Source organism: Peromyscus eremicus, chromosome 14, assembly GCF_949786415.1.
Source record: "Peromyscus eremicus chromosome 14, PerEre_H2_v1, whole genome shotgun sequence".
Lineage (NCBI taxonomy): Eukaryota > Metazoa > Chordata > Mammalia > Rodentia > Cricetidae > Peromyscus > Peromyscus eremicus.
The window spans coordinates 40,053,663-40,073,632 of NC_081430.1; the positions used below are offsets into that span (position 1 = coordinate 40,053,663).

Consider the following 19,970-nt stretch of genomic DNA (forward strand, 5'->3'; position numbering starts at 1 on the left):
AAACAAAGAACTCAGTAATCAAAGTGCAAAACCCTTCTTAATAACTCAGGAGCTTCTGTTCCTGATAAAACTCAAAATCATGGAAGCCTCTATTCTCTGATCTGGAACAGGAGCAGTTACACTATAATTTCTCACATCACTTGAGTGGACCACAGTAAACAAGGGACTTCCCAAAGCCTAGCATAGGTAATACTCTAAACACAAGAAGTGTGGCTCTGAGAATGACCCCAAAACAGGAGACCACAGGAACTTCAACTCCAGTACTGTTGAAGTGTATTTCCTGTCTATATGATCTTGAAATATTTCATTAATTCATGGATCTGAATTAATGAAAGAAATACTTGCGCCAGGCGGTGGTGGCGCACACCTTTAATCCCAGCACTCGGGAGGCAGAGCCAGGTGGATCTCTGTGAGTTCAAGGCCAGCCTGGACTACCAAGTGAGTTCCAGGAAAGGAGTAAAGCTACACAGAGAAACCTTGTCTCGGAAAAAAAAAAAAAAAAAAAAGAAAAAGAAAAAAGAAAAAAAGAAATACTTGGGGATTAAACTATATAATGAAGGCTGGGAATGGTGACCCACACCTATAATCCCAAGACATTTACTGAAATTCCATGTGTTCACTACTCATCCTTCTATAATTATGAAGCAGAGGAAGAACTTTGAGTGCAAAAATGTAAAAACTCCAATGGAATGGTTCTTTGGGATAAGAAGTTACTGAGCACTGAGTGAGGCACATTGCAAAAAGTGTGAAAAGTGTAACAGGGAAAACAGACAAAGAATGTCCTCCACCTGGGTTAAAAACTAGAGGAGTGAATGGGAATTCAGTGCAAGGGACAACAGTCAAAAAGAAAGGATGCAACATTCTACACTGAATTCATTTTTTTAACATGTTAAAGGATTAATTACATTGGACTCGGAAAACATGTAAACCACACAGTGTTCAGGATTCTGCCTTGTGCATGACATCAGTTTTTCTTTACTGACTGTCTGTGATGGCTGAATGAAAATAGCCCCCAGAGGCTCACAGTAAGTGGCAGGAGATTAGGCCTTGTTGGAGGAAATGTGTCTCTGGGGGCAGGCTTTGAAGTTTCAGATGCTCAAGCCAGGCCCAGTGTGGTACTCTTCCTGCTGCCTGCTGATCTGGATATAGAACTTTCAGCTCCCTCTCCAGCACCATGTCTGACTATATGCCACCATGCCTCCCACTATGATGATAACAGATTAAATCTCTGAACTGTTAGCCAGCCCCAATTAAATGTTTTCCTTTATAAGAGTTGCCGTGGTCATGGTGTCTCTTCACAGGAAAGGAAACCCTAACTAAGGTACTATCCTAAGAAAGGAACTTAGATATGGAATGAACAGTCATCCAAAATAGCATGTGGCCCCATCCTATGGTACCTGCCTGCTAGATTTGAGACTTCATCCCTATTGTCTCATCAACAATGTTTTTTTTTTTTCATTTCCCATTTCCCTCCATTTAAACCTACATGTCCTTGCTTCTCTTTGAACTTTACTATCCAAACAGATACTTCAAAATATGGATACCACTATTAGCTAGCTTGCTTGAGAGGACTCTGCCTGCCATTTATTTAGGGATCAATTCTTTCTAGTACTCTTCCAGTTTGACCTAAAAAAACAAAAAACCATACATCTTAGTCTCCACCACCTTCTGACATGACAACTATTATTTGCCAAAATATTACCCCCATCTTTTTGTGACTGTAAATCTCTGAACAATCTCTTTAAATCAACCATCAGTATGCCTCAACCTCCTACCCTCACTTCAATCCAACCACCTCTAACCCAGCTCTTACATCACTAGAAAGTGATACTTCTATAACACAAACATGAGCACGTCACTCCCTTTTTCAAATTCCTTCCTGACTATTCATTAAATGCAGATCTGAATCTGAGCTCCTAAAAATAGCATAAGCCTATTCCCCATCTCAACCTGGAGCCTCCTCTCTGCCATTTTCTGCCTTGCCCTTTCAGATTCTGCTCTGGTCAAACCACTCGGAGTTTATTTGCATTTCTCACATTCTCTCTGCATACATGTTATTCCACGTGTCACCTTTAAGATCCATGAGAGATATCACACTTCCATGGCAGCCTCTGCATATATTCATTAAACTCTTCATATAATACTCAAATTCATGTTCATCTACCTTTTCTAAAAAAGCAGGTTCCTCTAGGGCTTATTAACTTTTATGCCACAAAATGTAGCATAGCATCTAGGACATAATATTATTCTCTGTTAAGCAAAGGAAAGCACAATCACTATGGTCTGCTAGAATTCATAACAAAATCTCATCCTTAATCTATAGGAACTACTTGCCTGGCACTCCTTAATAGCTATCTCAACTCTCTTCCTTCCTATAACATCTTATTCTGATGCTCCATTGGTTATTTTATCTGAAAATCTGGACCAACTCAGTTGGACTTCATGTTTATGTCATGCCACCACTGCCTACAAAGTGACAGTGATAAAAAAAAAAAACCCACCCAGCCTGCTGCTTCTTCTACAGTTAACACTAACCAAAGAAATTCATTAAGTAGATTTATGAAAACAATTACCAAATGTCCTCTGAGGTCCTTCCAATACCGCAAGATGTCAGCATGGACTAGTTGAATAGCAGTTCTACTTTCCATATAGTTTTTGTCCCCTGATTTCAGATCTTATCTCCAATACTTATAGAGCTGTCTAGTCATAGTTCACGGACAGTACAGGATTGCAGCCCATCAATAACTCTAGCCATCTTCCTGGTAAATAGATTCAATTCCTCCCTAGTCAGTTGGTCAGCACGGTATTTTTTATCACACCCTTTTACACTGTAGACAGAACAGTTGTCTCATGCAGTATTAAAGCTGGTCTGATCACAAGTTCAATCCCATTAAATGATAAGAGAAAACTGCTCACCAGCTCCCAAATTAAAGAGCTATGATTAAGAGTCATCTCTGCCTCTCATAATTTAACTGAGCCACAGCAGTGAAAGCTTTCTGTTGAGAAATGATAAAGATTTTAACTTGAAAGAAAATTCTAAGTACATTGCTCTTGTTGTCAGAACTGCAGAGTTAGGGAAAAGAAAAAGAGAAATGTTCAATTAATGCACAACCGAAGTTCCCAGCCAAGGAATTCTGAGATACCAAAACATACATTCTACATTTCCAATGCAAGAGGCAAAAACGTGAATTTGCATCTATTTCTAACAAAAACGGTTGAAATGTGCAGGATTGATGTTTTTCAAAGAAGAGGAAGAATTTTGTACAGTAAGGTAAAGTCTGTGATCATTCACAGTATTTTATTTTTTACTCTCCTCCCTAAAGCATGGCTGACCTTCCAATGTACTGTCATGACATCCCACCAGCAGCCCCCTCAGCAACCTCAGCAGTGGCCACTCTCTTAGCTAAATACTCTCAGCTTCCCACCACTCTTTTACCCATAATTAGTCAATCAACTTCCACATGATTTTTTTATTTTATATGTATAGATGTCTTACCCAAATATGTATCGGTGTTTTGTCTGTGTCCCACTCATGTTCATGTTCCTGGTGCCTCCAGAGGCCAGAAAAGCAATTTAGACCCCCTCCAACTGGAGTTACAGACTGTTGTGAGCTGCCATGTGGCTACTGGTAACCAAACTCAGGTACTTTGGAAGAACAGTCCGTGCTCTTAACTGCTGATCCATCTCTCCAACACTTACATAATTTATAAGACCAAATTTAAGTGTTGTCTGTCCTTCCAGTAGCTTATTATGACACTCTTGTAACATTCTAGCCCACCTTCTTGCCAGCACAAACATTTTCCTATGCTCTTTTGTCAATGTCTTCAAATAGCTACAGTAACTTAACAAACTTCAAAGATGTTTTGGAATCTGTCCACACCTCAATATTAGACCAGAGACTACATGAGAGCCATGGCGACTGACACAAAGGATTATAGAAGACATGAATGTTGGCTAAATAAGCAAATACTCTGAAAGACAATGCATACAGTGGTACGACACTGTGAGTCAGAGGGTAGGTAATATTCATTCTTTACATGGTAGTGAACAAGTTACTTTCCTCCTGTGAGACTTCACTTTTCTCACGTTTTTAAATAAGCATAATGGGAATGTGGAGTGTAGTCCAGTGGTACACACATTGCATAAGGCCTTGGATTCAAGCACAGCAATCAATTAGTCAATCAACAAACAAACTTAAAAGTCTCTTCATACAGGAAACTAGAAAACAGGAAGTGTAATTAGCCGGTTTATACTACAGGTGCTTTTATGATGAAGCTTAAATAAAGTAAAAAGACTTATATATGTGTACCTTAAAGTTGAAAAATTATTCTATAAAAAACTACAAGTGCATAGGAGTAATAATATCCCATATATTTTAGGCAGTGAATTTGCAAATTGATCTATCATACAAAAGTAGTTGTTATATATCCCACAGTGAAAAGTGATGGAAAGAATATAAGAGGAATTGGAGGGGGAAGTTATTAAAACACATCATGTGCATGTATGAAATTTTCATACAATAAAAAGGCATACTATAATGTAGAATTTTTAAATAAAAATAGAAAATCATTAATTTTTAACTTCTGTTAATGCACAACTATTTTTTTCAGTGATGACAGTGAGAAGTTAACTTTAGGACATAAAGTAGGCCCTTCTCATCTTGTAAACAGCAACCTAGGGAGTGAAGGGAGGTGCTTGAGACAAGCAAAGTCAGCAGGCTGTAAGCTCACACAAAAGAATCAGGGTGCATTCAATAAATGTGTAAAATAAACATGAGTTCTAGCTAGTCTGACATTTAGACCCTTCCACAGAGACTCTCGCCTAAATAAAAACCAGAAGAATTTGTCTCTGTTACAATCTGGATCTTAATTTAAAATTTTTATCACCCTTTATTTTCTTATTTTTGCCTACACAATACATTTAAGATAAATACTAAATGAGAGAAAAGAAACTTAGATGCTTCTAACATGTAATACAATAACGCTTCTCTGGCAACCAAGTGTTACATTTTTATATACTCAGTTATACAACAAAATATATGGTTAAGCTAGGCGTGCTAATGCACAGCTATAATAGCAACACTTAGGAGGCAGAAGTGAGTAGATCTCTGTGGGTTCGAGGCTGGCCTGCTCTATACACCTGATTCTATGATGGCAGTGCTACACAGTGAGACCCTGCCTCAAAAGAAAAAACAAACAAACAAAAAGATGATAGATAGATAGATAGATAGATAGATAGATAGATAGATAGATAGATAGATAGATAGACAGATAAATAAGTAGATAGATAGATAAGTAGACAAATAGATGGATAGATAGATAGATAGATAGATAGATAGATAGATAGATAGATAGATAGATAGATAGATAGACAGATAGACAGATAAATAAGTAGATAGATAGATAAGTAGACAAATAGATAGATAGATAGATAGATAGATAGATAGATAGATAGATAGATAGATAGATAGATAGATAGATAGATAGATAGATAGACAGACAAATAAGTAGATAGATAGATAAGTAGACAAATAGATAGATAGATAGACAGACAGACAGACAGACAGACAGACAGACAGACAGACAGATAGATAGACAGACAGACAGGAGATATATATGGCCATACCAAATATAGTTTATTAAAGATCATAAATTTTAGGATTCCATGATGAAATACCTTGCTTTCAGCTAACCAGCGATGTGGGTCATAATGTATTTCAGGCCCAGAGGTAAATACCTGCAAAAAGAGGAAAGAATGTTAGAAATAGGTTTTTTTCTGGCATGAAAGTACATAAATAAAATTACTGACCACAACATCCAAATAAATAGTCCTTAAATGTAAGGCTTTGAAAAGAGGAAGATTGTATCAAGTATACAATCAATTTCAAAGCACAGTTATTAAGTGCCTATTATGCATTTATGTACTGGATGACAACAGCCAGCCAGCTCAGATAGAGACACATAAGATGAGCTAGCTGTCAAGTGCTCCCCTCACCAACCTCTGGAGTTGAGCCCATGAGGTCTCACCTGGCGAGCAACCTTGATTAAAGCCTGTTTGCTTTGCCTCTGACTTCCTCTCAGTGCTGTTCCAGTAACGGACTCCACAGAGGTTTAAATGTGCCTACAGAGAAACTTGATTCTGTCTCGTTTATCCATCTTTATACCTAGGGGTCCATTTTGTTTTATCAAAGACTGTAAAGAGCAGCTCATCAAAATAAATTTATGCAAACATTGCTTTATATTTCAAAACAGACAGAAAATTTTGTATTAAACTATTGCCTTTATTAGCTGCTCTGATTTCCTTTATACCAACTCATTTATAAAATTGCTCAACATCTGCTTTTGCCTTATTACTGAGCTAAATCTACACTCAAAAGCTGCTGATGTCTTTATAATTGTAAACACAAACTACATTATTCCCAGTTCTTCAAACTCAGTGCTACATAGGATATTTTTGCAGAATTTCTCGATATGTTTTATCTAAAAATATCCTTTCTTTTCTAAAGAGACGTCTATTTCTACTCTCAAATGCTTACATATCTCCAGATGTATGTACACAGCTCTCTGTCAGAATAGCAGTAGTTAATTCATTTAAATACATACTTAATACATATTAAGTATCCACCACATTCCATACACAAAAGCATAGTGGCAGTACACCCAATCACTTTTTTCTCTAAGTCTAACCCAGCTCTGCTGCTGGTTTGTTTGGTTTCACTTTGTCTCGTGTTTTGAAATGGGGTGTTGCTATGTAGCCCTGGCTTCTCTGGAACTGTGGACACCTATCTAGAGGAGGCTGGCCTCTCTTCTGCAGCTCCCATGCTAGATTCAAGGCCTGAACCACCACACCCAGCTCTAACCTAAGGTTTAGGTGCTCCACCTTTTCAATCAGGCTTTCCCTAACTGCCCAAATTTTCTATTTCTTCTTCCTCTTTCAACAACGTGCTATGCTGCTAAATATCTGTGAGCACCCATTTGTCACCAATTATACTTTCCTTTTCATTAACCAACTCCATTAAATCTTTCCTGCCTCAATCAAATCGTCCCTTTGGGTAATATTTATTTTGATACAATACAAGCAATGTCATGATTTGCTCCACAGATTTGCAAATGATTTCATGTTTTAAAGAACATCTTTCACCAGTTATAAGTGGCAGAACTACAGGTTATCAGGGTCTTGGGACTCAGACACTAACATAAGGTCAAAGTATAAATCAAGTACACGAGTGTTTCTATACGGCGGGGAACACAAAGCCCACTCAATAGACAAAGATGACTGCCCATCAAGATGTTATCATAGTAAACCTCAAGGAACTGTGACAAGAACGCTGTAACAGACCTGTGCTGTGAAAAAGAAAAAAAAGACGAAAAGAGAACATGTATGTACATCTAAACACAACAAAACACAGAATTACTTTCAGAGCGTATTAAAAGGACAGTTTGTTCCTACACAGCAGTGGTTCTCAACCTTCCTCATGCTATGAAACTTTAATACAGTTCCTCATGTCGTTGTGACCCTCAACCATAAAATTCTTTTTGTTGCTACTTCATGACTGTAATTTCACTGCTGTTATGAATCGTCATGTAAATATCTGTGTTTTCAGATGGTCTTAGGTGATCCCTATGAAAGGACAGTTTGACCTCCAAAGGGGCTGTGACCCATAGGTTGAGAACCACTGCTATAAAGATACAAAGTATTTAAGAATGTTCCTGTCCATGATATTCATGTGTATTTTCCAACAGTTACATGTAACAAGGTTTAGTATGCATCTTATAACATGATTTACATGTTTTGATTTTAATGCTCATATATGACTGAAAACTACCCAAATGAAATAGTTAAACATGGAGTAAATGCTACATTGCTAATATATGTTCCTTTGCATGAAATTAGGGTTTACAAGTCACATGCTCAGAGAAGCCTTAACATTTAAGAAAACAGCATTAGACAGGAAAAAGACAGGTAGCATATAAAGACCCTATGGCATCCCCAGACTCAGCTCTCCACTTAAACCCAACTACTGCTCATCTTAGTCTCACAGCTTTGTCACACTGTCTCAAAAGAATGAATAGGGGACTATAAATTACAAAATATCTACCAATTCTATTCATTCTACCAACTGAAATATTTATAATATAGTTGAAGCCTTAGAAACCTTTTCCTGATACAGCAGAATCATATCTTTATTTTCTTTCAAACATCACTTAGAGAAAAAGGAAGATAGGAGGAAAAAAATCAGGAAAGTGGGAAGAGATCTCAGGAGAGCTCTGAGGAAGAAAGAATGACCCAGCTTCAACATAAAACCACCTAAGTGCAATACCACATTTCAGTGTGGCCATGTCATAAAATGAAATAAGCAGCTGAGCATGAGGCTGCAGCCTAATGTGTTAGGAGTATGTCATGTGAATATAGCAATGCCAGAGTCTACATTTCAAAATCATCTACCTTCAAGGAATTAAAACACCCATGGGACACTTTTTATATGTCATCTCCTGACAACCATTAATTGAGAAACAATGAACTTGTCTAAATATGGGAAAGAGTACATCAATTAGAGCTCAAACAACGGAGAATGTGCAACTGCAAAGCATTTACTTGATTGGGCCCCAGTCAGTCCACAGAGTTTCAATTCCTACTTCAGATTTCATCACACTGATAAATATGTAGGAGCAAGAACCCAGCCCCTCCAGGTGTGGTTCTCTTTTCTACACTAGATTTCATGGTGCATTGGAGAGATGGGTTGATTTTAAGGGTTATGGGAGACACAGCACACACCATACTTATCATTAAACCTCTCAAGAAGAATTCAACAGCATTGCTAACAAGCTACCAGGGTGGAAAATTCAGAATCCAAGCTTCTTGATTCAAAGGACGTTTCCTTGATCAATATTCCTGCCTCTTCATTGAGGAGCTATCTTTCTCTCAGTGAGACATGGGTAACTCAGTAGAACAACTTCACACTTTCACCAGGACTGTATAGTAATAGTTTCTAACTCCTACGCAATGCAAGAAGTTATTTTTTTTCATAAAACATTCTGAAATAAAAATGTGACTCCCATATAATCACATGTTCCAATCCCATTATAATTATATATTAGAAAACTAACTGAAAACTTAAGGTACAATGAGAACTCATAATTACTTTCAATTTCTCCATGGAGTCTTTAGAGAAAGTTTGACAAGCTGCATCAATTTCCCTTCCTATTACACCAAGAATGGATTCCTGCTCCGTCTCCAAACAAAGAAGTTGACCCTTGAGCTGCAGTCTGGCCTCTTCCGTTCTCCTCAAGTGCTCTTCCTCATTACTTATATGTTTCTCCTGTAACACAAGAAATAAAACAGAACCTTAGTAAGCAGACCCAAGACACAGTTACCTATGGTCCAAACCTAAGAGCAAGATTAAAACACAGATATGAGTGGCCATCTCTTCACTTAGCAAAATAGGTATCTCATGAGAACTAAAGTATAAGCAACAGGCAAAAATACTATAAAAATTCTGGGAACAAAAGAAACAATGTTGAAAATGTCCTCTGCCGTTTGACAACAGTGTTGTTAGTGGGTCAGAAGAAAAGCTAAAACCGCAAATTGATCACGGGTAAACCCTAAACATTCATAAAATACCAGAAATATAAATTACCAAACACAGTGCTTGCTTTCAATGTGTTATCACCTAAATTCCATCACAAAATATTCCTACAAAATTCTCATTTTTGAATGCCATCATGCTATACACACGCTTTTGAGACATGAAAATTCAATAAAAACCAAGATGGAAACACATTCCAAGTAAACAAATACATTTAATGAAAAGGTTTTTCAGGAGGTCTTGAAGAACTCTGTGGACTGACTGGGGCCCAAGTGCTTCAGGGTCGCCTCTAGGCAGAACAATTTGCAATCATTAGTACTTATTATACAATTCTCAATAGTTACGATTAAACAATTTCATTAAAACCAAGCATCCTTGACAAGAAAATTCAAAATCTCCAATGCCCCCAAGTCCATAGCTTTAGGTACACTGATACAACACTCAGAATGCTTCCCTTTGGGTTGTGAATTAGGAATGTTAAACTGGTAAAGATAATACAAACAGTCTAAACCCTCAAAAGCTCGACAATATGAGCTTTTTGAACATGTGCTGGAGAAATTCAAAGCCGTGCAACACAGAGCATGCAAGATAATGAAATTACTTGAACTGTATAAATAACAAACCACAGTCATAGTGCTAGTTTAATATGTGTTCAGTCATTACACACTAGCCTAGTAATCTTTAACAACTAATTAGACACAAGTAAACAAGCAAGAGTATGTGGGCATCAAACCCACTCTGAATTTCAAAGAAAAAAGAAAAAGAACACAGTTGTTAAAAATTAATCACTGGGGCTGGAAAGATGGATCAGCAGTTAAGAACACTGGCTGCTCTTCCAGTGGACCTCAGTTCAATTCTCAGCACCTACATGGCAGCTCACAACTGTCTGTACCTGGTACCAAGGAATCGGATGCCCTCTTCTAGCCTCTGTGGCACAGGCACACAAGTGGTGCACAGACAGACTTCCAGGTGCAACACTCCGTATAAAACACAAATAAATCTTTTTTCCTTTTATAGGAAATAGACTCTTCTCTCGTAGAATAAGTCCTGATTCTGGTTTCCCCTCCCTCAACTCCTCCCGTTCCTGCCCACATCTACTCCCTTTCTGCCTCTCATTAGAAAAGACGGGCTTCGAAGTAATAACAACCAAATATGACAAAATGAAATACAGTAAGACGGACTTAGACACGGCAATTCAACAGGAGAAAAGGAGTCCTAGGAGCAGGCTCAAGATTCAGAGACCCACTCACTCTCATACTCAGAAGTCCCAAAAAAATACTAAGCTAAAAGCTGTAATATACATGCAGAGGACATGGTGGAAGCAATGTAGGCCCTGTGCTTGCCACTTCAGTCTCTGCGAGCTCATCTGTGCCTTGCTTAGTTGATGCGGAGGGAATAATTCTTTAATCATGAAAGGAAGAGTAAGGTCTTAATAAAAAAATACAAATATTTCATTTCAATTCAGCTTAGATTACAAAATAAATGAAAGCTCCTCTGCCAACAAGTGCAGAGCCTTGGACAACTTCTCTTCTGCCCTTACATGCAGCCTGCCTTACCTTCTTTTCTACTGTCTCCTACTCTGACTCAGTTTCTCAAACATGCCTACTTATGTCTACCCTGAACTCATGGATTTTACAACTCTGCCTGAAGTTGTTCTACCTCAAAATAGGACTGTTGCTGAGAAACCATTTGTCTTGATGAGTTCAACTTAATCCATACCTAGATCCAGCCCTCAGCTTTATGAACATGGAACTGGAATTTTGTTTCTTCTAAAGACTGAGTGGAATCATCTCTCAGCAGGAGGACAATACATAAAGAAATTAATGTACAGAACAGAACGCCATTCAGTTAACTATATCTATTTGCAACAAGAACTATAACTACCACATGGATCAAAATCACATCAGTATAACCAATATGAGTACCCCTACAGACTGCAGTGGAGCAAATGTTATCTAATAAGCAGGAGACAGAGTTTGCTTTTTGAAGTGATATTTAAATGTCTACTCACAGCAGTATGGCATGGCTAACTATACATCGTGGTCTTAGAAACCAAGATGCCAGGTGTGTCTCAGTCTTCTAAGCAGTGTTAAGATGAAGGTGGCCGAGGTATACTGCCTTTTTTCCTCTGTCCAAACTCTCTCCTGATCGACACATTTCTATATATCAACTGCTACGTATACCAGATCTCTCTCTCTCTCTCTCTCTCTCTCTCTCTCTCATACAGGAGCCTGTCTGAGAAATTAATACTCTGGCTTTGAAAAATGTTTGATAATTTGGATTTATTTATTAGGAAATAACCTTTATTGCAAAGTCCCTAGGTAAGATAGTTGCCTTCCAATTATTCTTATGTACTTATCGCTATATTATATCTTATTATTCCTTCCTGCCTATTACTGTACCACATCGTATTCTTTAAAGTTTATTCTTCAAGATCCACTACCACTTCTTGGTCATCAAAAGCATGTTATTTATATCAATTTTTAGTTTACCAAATCTTAGTGTAATTATCTGTCCGTACATCTTTAACCCACAAATATTGCTTGTGTTTGTTCCTAAATTCCCTCACTTTGCTGAATAAATGATATTGATATTTTTTGTGAAGACTCAACTTCAACATTGTAAAGACAATCTTATGAATTCCCATGCAGGTCTATATTTTCTGAGGCATTAAGTGGCTATGGTGGTCTCGCTGAAGCAATGTTAAAAAGGTGCTCTATCAGAAGGTACTGATGCATAGGAGACTGTCTAGCTTCTAAACCTCAGGAATTCACAATGACTTTCTAAAGGAATTCTTTTCTGCCACACACAGCCATCTCTTATATAATATCTTTATGTCCCAGAACACTCACTCTCTCCATGGTTTGAAGACTGTAAGGAGACACAACTGTAATAAAAATATAACAGCTTCAAAAATAAGGAACAAAACCAAAATGCTACCTTGTAACAGGCACTGTGACGCAGACTGTAACCTCAAGGAATTGAAGGCTGAGGCAGGAGGATTGAAAGTTGAAGCCCTGTCTTGTCTTCATAGCAATCCAAAGCCAGCATAGACAAATTAGAGAGACTTTGTCTCAAAATATAAAAACAAGAAATATTTTCAAAGAACAATAACAAGCTGGGCACGGTAGTACACATCTTTAATTCTAGCACTCCACAGGCAGAAGCAGGCAGATTTCTATGAGTTTGAAGCCAGCCTGGTCTATAGAGTGAGTTCCAGTACAGCCTGGGCTACACAGTGAGACCCAGACTTCAAAAGGAAAGGGAGAGAGGAAGGGAGGGAGAGAGAGAAGAGAAAAGAAAAGAAAAAAAGGAAAGAGAAAGAAAACAAAGCGACAACAGAGATGCTATAGTTCAGTGGTAGATAACATGCCACCATAAGCGAGGCCCCAGGTTCACTCCAGTACCACAGAATGCCATCTATTTGTGGAAGTTCCGGAGATACCGTCAATGTCTTAACAGTTTTAAAAGTGACATTTTGTTTCCAAGATATTTATTACCTGAAATAAACCATTTTCTCACACTTTAACAAAAATACATTTTAAATGCTTATAGCCTAAGTAAAGCATTGATTTCCAAATAAATTTTCAAAAGTAATCATTTTCTTTAACTGAAAATTAACTTCAATAAGCAAATATGAAATCTTTCTGTCCTAAGACCATCTTTACCACATTGCTGGGGGAGGAGAGATACAAGTAGAAAACACAGGGAACATACACTACTAAAGAGTGAAACCAAAGTCAGTAAGATTTAATTAAAATTCACTGGCAGCACAGCTACACACTAGAGCTACACACATCAGTCAGGAAGCTGGGATGAGGAATATTCCGAAACTTAGGAAAACAGCTGACTCTGGCTTTAAATTCCAGACAGTAACATTACACAGCAAATTATGAAACCTTCCTGAACAAAAATTGGGCCTGTCTACAAGCTGTTTACCTGACTCTGGAAAGAAGACTCCCACTCCTCATGCCAACAGCAGCAAGAAAGCTAAGGCACACTGAATGTCACCCATGGAGAAAAGGCACCCACTCTAAGTTTTGTTAGAAATGTAGAAACAAAGGTACCAAACGGCAACCCCAGCTGTCTTGCAAATTAGGCAAAAGTAAACTATTATTTCTCAAAATTTGTTCTAGTGCTTGTCACATCATAACCATTTTGTTCAAACCTAAGTAAACACAGATGTTACATGATAGTAAATTCTGTAAACTCAAAGTAGTTCCATATACATGTATGTTGATATAAAAACTGAGTAGAACAAAACGAAAGGCCCGTGAGGCAGCTCCCTGAATAGAAGGGTTTGCTGAGGGAACTTAAGGACTTAAGTCAAACCCTCAGAACTAGGGTAAACGTAAAAAAAAGAGAGTGAACTCTATGGAGTTATCCCCTGACCTACACATACACACAATGGCACAAGAACTACGTGCATACACATCATTTATACACACAGAGACACCCAATAATAATAAATGAAATTAAAAAAGTGATAGCAACTCTAAACTAGAAATCAGATAGCACTTCATAAATTCATACTTGCCATCTTGAGAGCAATTGTACTGAGAAACAAACAGAAAGAGCAGAAGCTCAGGAATGCTGAGAATTCTTCACTCATGCTAAAGTGCAGTACCATGTACCTTCCTGTCCACACGGACTTTATAGTAACAACATAAAACCTCAGGCTTCAATCAGGAACATGGTCCATTTCCATGATACCTCAAACAGCCTCACATTATACCACCTGCGATGATAATGCAGCTTATGTTGGGCCCCTCACCAATCTAAGCACCTCTGAGCCAAAAATGTTATTCCTCTTTGTTGCCTCATGGAGTATCTCAAATACCAACTAATTAATAAATTATTTCCTATTCCTTTATGAGCATTTCCTTAATGTAGCCTCTTACATGTCAAGGATAACAGATCCCAATCATACAAGAGTATGGGCTAGGCATAAGGAAACAAATTTTTTAAAGTCAAGCAATTCTGTGTTTCAATAAGTTTCTTGAGGGGTATTTAATTAATTTTGAACTCACTGAGGCCATGTGTACACAAATGGGCCTTTATGAATATTTAAACAAGCAAATGAAAGAACCCTGCAACTCTACTAGAAGATTGATGTTCTAAAACAAAAATGCTACTCTGCAGGTTACATGCACACTGTTCCTTCTCTTTTATAGACAGATTTTGCATCATTTCCTCTGAAGGATGCAGGAAGAGTTAGCCTAAGACTCTGAATAAGACAGCAGAGCTAACAGGACAGACGGTGCATTAGAACATGGGCTCTGACCTCATACATTTTAAAATCCAGGTGGGAATGGCTTCCAATCCACTGTGTTGGCTGCAGCAGGCTTCAAAGGTTATGCATAAGACAAACAAAAAAGCAAAAATTTAAATTTAAACTTTCAACCCCCATTTAAGGAAAATTATTCTTGGCTCAGGCCTTTTAGCACCTTCTTCTGTGATAGGATTGAGTAATACAAAGATAATTACCAGCATAATCAAAAGATGGTGGGGTATGTATTGGCTATATTCCTAGAAATTAATATTCACAGTTAGAGAAAATAATACTTTCTAGGGGGGCATTCTGCATTCACTATTAGGATCATTCTGCGATTATTACATATTTCTCTTAAGCTAAATGCCTAGAAACAGAAATAACATTTAATATTTAAAAGTCAGCTACTTCTGGTGCGTTTCTACTTATGAAACAAAATATGAACAAGAACACAAACAAATGGGGTTTTTAATTACACATTTGGGATGAGTATTGCTTAATTTTCGGAGAAAAATGACATGGTATCTCAAAGAACGTATTTGTATGTTTAGACATGGCTCTAGAAACCATCAGGGTTTCTTCCTCCCCTTTCTCCCTTAAAGCGGTACTACTCATGAAAGAGAATGGAAGGAAGTGTGAAAGTAAATCACCAAATCACAGAGCTAATATCTACAGCAAAAAAAAACTTCCTATTGGTTTTTATCTAAAATCTATAGAACACAGCTCGGTCATCACCAAATGAGAAAATGAATTGAGTCAATAAGCACTTTAAACAGCAATAAAAGAAAAAGTCAATGAAAACAAACATGGGCAGCCATTTTATGTTCCCTTTTAAGGTCAATAAGGGCCAGCAAGGCCTAATTAACTTCAAAGCAATCACTGAAACAGGTGTGATATGAAATTGTCATATGGCCTTGGTTTTCACACCATAGCCAATCATACTCAGCATTACTTAACCTGATATTTATCATGGGAATCATATACAATTGTGGAAGTAAAGAAAAACAGACAAACTGAACAGGATTGCCATGGAAAGTGCACAACATGTTTGCTTTTCTCTGCATGCCTGTAACCATCAACCAGGAGTTGAGTTAAGAAGTGGCAGACCTCTCCACCAAATCAAGAGCTAATACAACTGGCAAACTTGGACTTTACTATTTCAAGCATTTAAAATCAGCCTCTGTGGGGTTGAAGAGGTGGATGGATGGGTAAAATGCTTGCTGTACAAGGACAAGAACCTAAGCTCAGCCAGACAGCACACATTTATAAAACCTAGGTGCAGCAGCATACACCCCAGCAAGAAAAGATGGAGACAAGAAGATTCCTGGGCCAGGCATGGTGGCACATACCTTCAATCCCAGCACTTGAAAGACAGGGGCAGATGGATTTCTGGGAGTTCTAGTCCAGCCAGCATGGCCTACATAGTGAATTCCAGAACTACAGAAATAACCCAATCTCAAAAACACAAAAAACACAAGACTCTTAGGGCTTGCTGACCAGCCAGTCTAGCTGAACCAAGGGGCTCTATGTCAGTCAAGGGAAGACCCCATCCAAAAAAAAGGGGGTAGGGGAGAGCAATTGAAGAGGATACCCAGTATCTGGGCTACACAGATACATGCACCTACTCAAATATGTACATACACACACATACACACACAAACACACACACACACACACACACACACACACACACACACACACATCTCTGAGGAATCTGTTGGTACAGAAGGTACTTTCAATGAAGCAGGGTCTGGGAACAACTCGAGCACACCTATGTTCTAGATCAGACATGAAGGGTGTGCTTCTATGCACTCTGATTTCTTGCCCAATTCTCAGCCATGGCTGCAAGAATAAATGTATCCTTGGCCTTCAGAGTATATTCTCACTTCATTTTTGCATCCTGATTTTTTTCTCAATAACTGGCATATTTTGTCATCCATGTGTTGGGTCAGTTAATTCTCTGCCAAAGTCAAAGGCTACTTTGAGCTTAATAATAAATAATCCAATTAAAAGCAAAATATTCAAATAACAAACAAATAACAAATTATTCAATTAGTGACCAGGGGAAAATACTTTATTTCTCTTTTAATTTTTCATTGTCATTTTAACTTGTTGTTTTGAAAAAGTTGGGAATCAACAAAACTCCTTAAAACATTTACTATTTAGAACAGTGGTTCTCAGTCTCCCTAATGCTGCTACCCTTTAATACAGTTCCTCATGGTGTGGTGACCCCCAACCATTAAATTATTTCATTGCTACTTCATAACTGTAATTCTGCTACTGTTATGAAATGTAATATAATTATCTGATATGCAGGATATCTGATATGTGACCCCCAGAGGGGTCAGGACCTACAGGTTGATAACCTCTGATTTATCTGACTTAAGATGCCATCCAGTTATGTGGTGACTATAGCTTTCTTCCTACTTAGAGAACTTACAAAATACAAAGTTTAAAAAATACTTAAAATATCAAAGAAAGAAAACATTATGCTTAAAGTAGCCCAAAGCATGAGATAGATAAATGCTAGCAGTCAATAGCTCATATAATTTCCTTTATCCTCATTCTTCTAGAAAACTTTGACATCAAGAGCTTCTTCCTGCTGCCATCAAACAACCAAGTCAAAAGCAAGACAGTGTGATTTTGCAAAGTAGTGAATACTGTAAAGAGCACACATCTTGCACTCATATATTTTTTCAAAATCAAAAAACAGCAATTGTAAGCAGATGTCAAAATAGAAACAAATGATAGTTTTTTAACTGACAGATAACACTGAATGTTTTTATTGTGTATAACACAATTAAAGACATGTACACACATTGAGGACTGATTAAATCGAACTGAGAAATGCATTACCTCAGTGCCTATCATCTCTATTGTTGAGAGCACTCACATCTACCCTCTTTACATCTCCAAAGCAGAGACCTATGTACTCATTCGCTCCTGGCTTTCACAGATACACTATATAGAAAATTTCAGGTTTTCATTAGGGTTTTCTAACAAAAATAATAATTATTTCCATTCAAAAACATATCAAAGTAAAAGAAAAATAGCTGAAAATAGTAACCATGAACTAGATTCGATGCTACAAATTCAACAAAAGGACACAAACCTGACTCATTTTAGTGACACTTAATTAAGAAGAAAATGCAGAGAATCTGTGTCCTGCTCTATCCCACCCTGCTTCTCAGTGCCAGGCAAGTCATTGTATTTCCTCAGTTTTAGAGTCCAACACTGAAAATATGCACAAATATAAATGGTAATTATCATTTGGCAGGTCTCATTTGTATAAGAAAATTACCTCCAGCGCTTTGTTCAATATAGCCAGGTCTCACTTTACAAATGATTTAAATAAAGCATTTCACAGGAATAAAAACATACCTCCATGAATTGGGATACAGCAGCATTTAAGTTCCTATGTTCCCCTATTCCTTCGATAGCTCACAGTCTGTGATCTTAAAGTATTTACTGACAGTTTCATTGAAGTTAATCTCATCCCTGTAAAGAACTAATAGCAGAAAAACAAGGTCCTATACAGACAGCTCAGGACAGCTACTGAAATAAGCAAGTAATAGCTGAGCATCTTGGATAAACCATAACATCTGCCGAAAGAACAGAGAAAGTACCAAGTCTCATAGAATGGCAAGAACAGGATTGCTCACCGTACCTCCTACTTCCAAAGAATAGAGGCAGACACTGGGTAAGCTGATTTAGTTCAGGCTGGGTCCTATAATATTTTAGGCAATACACCTTTGCCTCTGGTCCACTGTTACCTAATAAGCACAGCAATGCTAGCACAGAGACTTTATGGCATATAAAAACTTGGACAAACCTGAAGAATTTCAACGTTGTTGAAGCTTATCAATTAAAGGTATGCATATGACAGCAACTCCGGAGAGTGGTGCATATGGGTACAACTATTAAAGGAGAAACGTAAAATGAAGGTGCTATGTATCTCTAGCTTCCTCCAGTTACATGTAGCTAGGAGGAAGAAACATATGTAATAATTTTCGTTAGAATATTCAAGAATAAGATGTACTTTCCACCCATATAATTTCCCATCTTCTTGTATGCTGAAATACAAGGAATCAATAAAGAAAATTGCTAACAATGAAAATAAAAGTCCTTCTCATGTTTGTGTTGAAATTAGAAAAGTAACAATGAACATTTCTTTAATTTTTTTCGCTATTTTTCTCATTGGCTATACACGTATCTGCATCAACTATTGGGTATGTTATTTGACAATATGGCCACAATGTACAAACTAAGGGAAAAGGCAATACGCAGTTGGAGGTTTTCCTAGGTCCCACCCAGTCCCGCAGCTGCTGAGGCTTATATTAACTATAATGTATGGCCTAAAGGCTCAGGCTTCTTACTAGCTCGCTCTTACAACTTAACTCAGCCCATTTCTATTAGTCTATGCATTGCCATGTGGCTTCATGGAGTCAGCGGTTCTCTCACATTTTGCCTCTCCTGGCAGTGGCTCACAATGTCCCCTGACTCCATCCTTCTTCCTCTCCATCTCCAGTTTGAATATACTGCCTATTCTTATTCTGCCTCACCATTAGCCAAACAGGTTTATTATCAACCAATGAGAACCACATACATTCATAGCATAAAGAAAGACATCCCGGACTGGAGAGATGGCTCAGCGGTTAAGAGCACTGGCTGTTCTTCCAAAGGTCCTGAGTTCAATTCCCAGCAACCACATGGTGGCTAACAATCATTTGAAATGAGATCTGGCGCCCTCTTCTGGCACGCAGGCAGAACACTGTATACATAATAAATAAATCTTTAAAAAAAAAAAAAAAGAAAGACATCCCACAGCATTTGCCCTCTTCTGTCTAATCAAAAAGGAAGGTTTTAACTTTAACATAGTAAAATTATATATAACAAAATAGTTATCAAGCAAGAATTACAGTTACAATATGTAGTCTATTTGTATTTGGCAAAATTAAAGAAAATATTCTATCTATCCTATTTTTGTGAGTCTAAAGTTTTATATCTAATTTACATTTTATCATGTATAAGGAACACTATAATTGTAACTATCTAGTCTTCAATTCCATCAAAGACCTCAGAAGGATATAATATTACCTGAGTAAACAGGAA

General features: G+C 37.6%; 1 protein-coding gene across 1 annotated transcript in view; it reads right to left on the reverse strand.

Moving 5' to 3' along the window:
- Cep128 (centrosomal protein 128) overlaps nt 1-19,970 on the reverse strand; it is a 334,023-nt gene that overhangs the window by 198,503 nt on the left and 115,550 nt on the right. The window contains exons 15-17 of the mRNA XM_059279885.1: nt 12,439-12,457; nt 9,143-9,319; nt 5,677-5,736 (exon numbers count right to left, since the gene is read on the reverse strand). Coding sequence (XP_059135868.1) covers nt 5,677-5,736; nt 9,143-9,319; nt 12,439-12,457 — 256 coding nt within the window. The remainder of the gene's footprint in view (nt 1-5,676; nt 5,737-9,142; nt 9,320-12,438; nt 12,458-19,970) is intronic.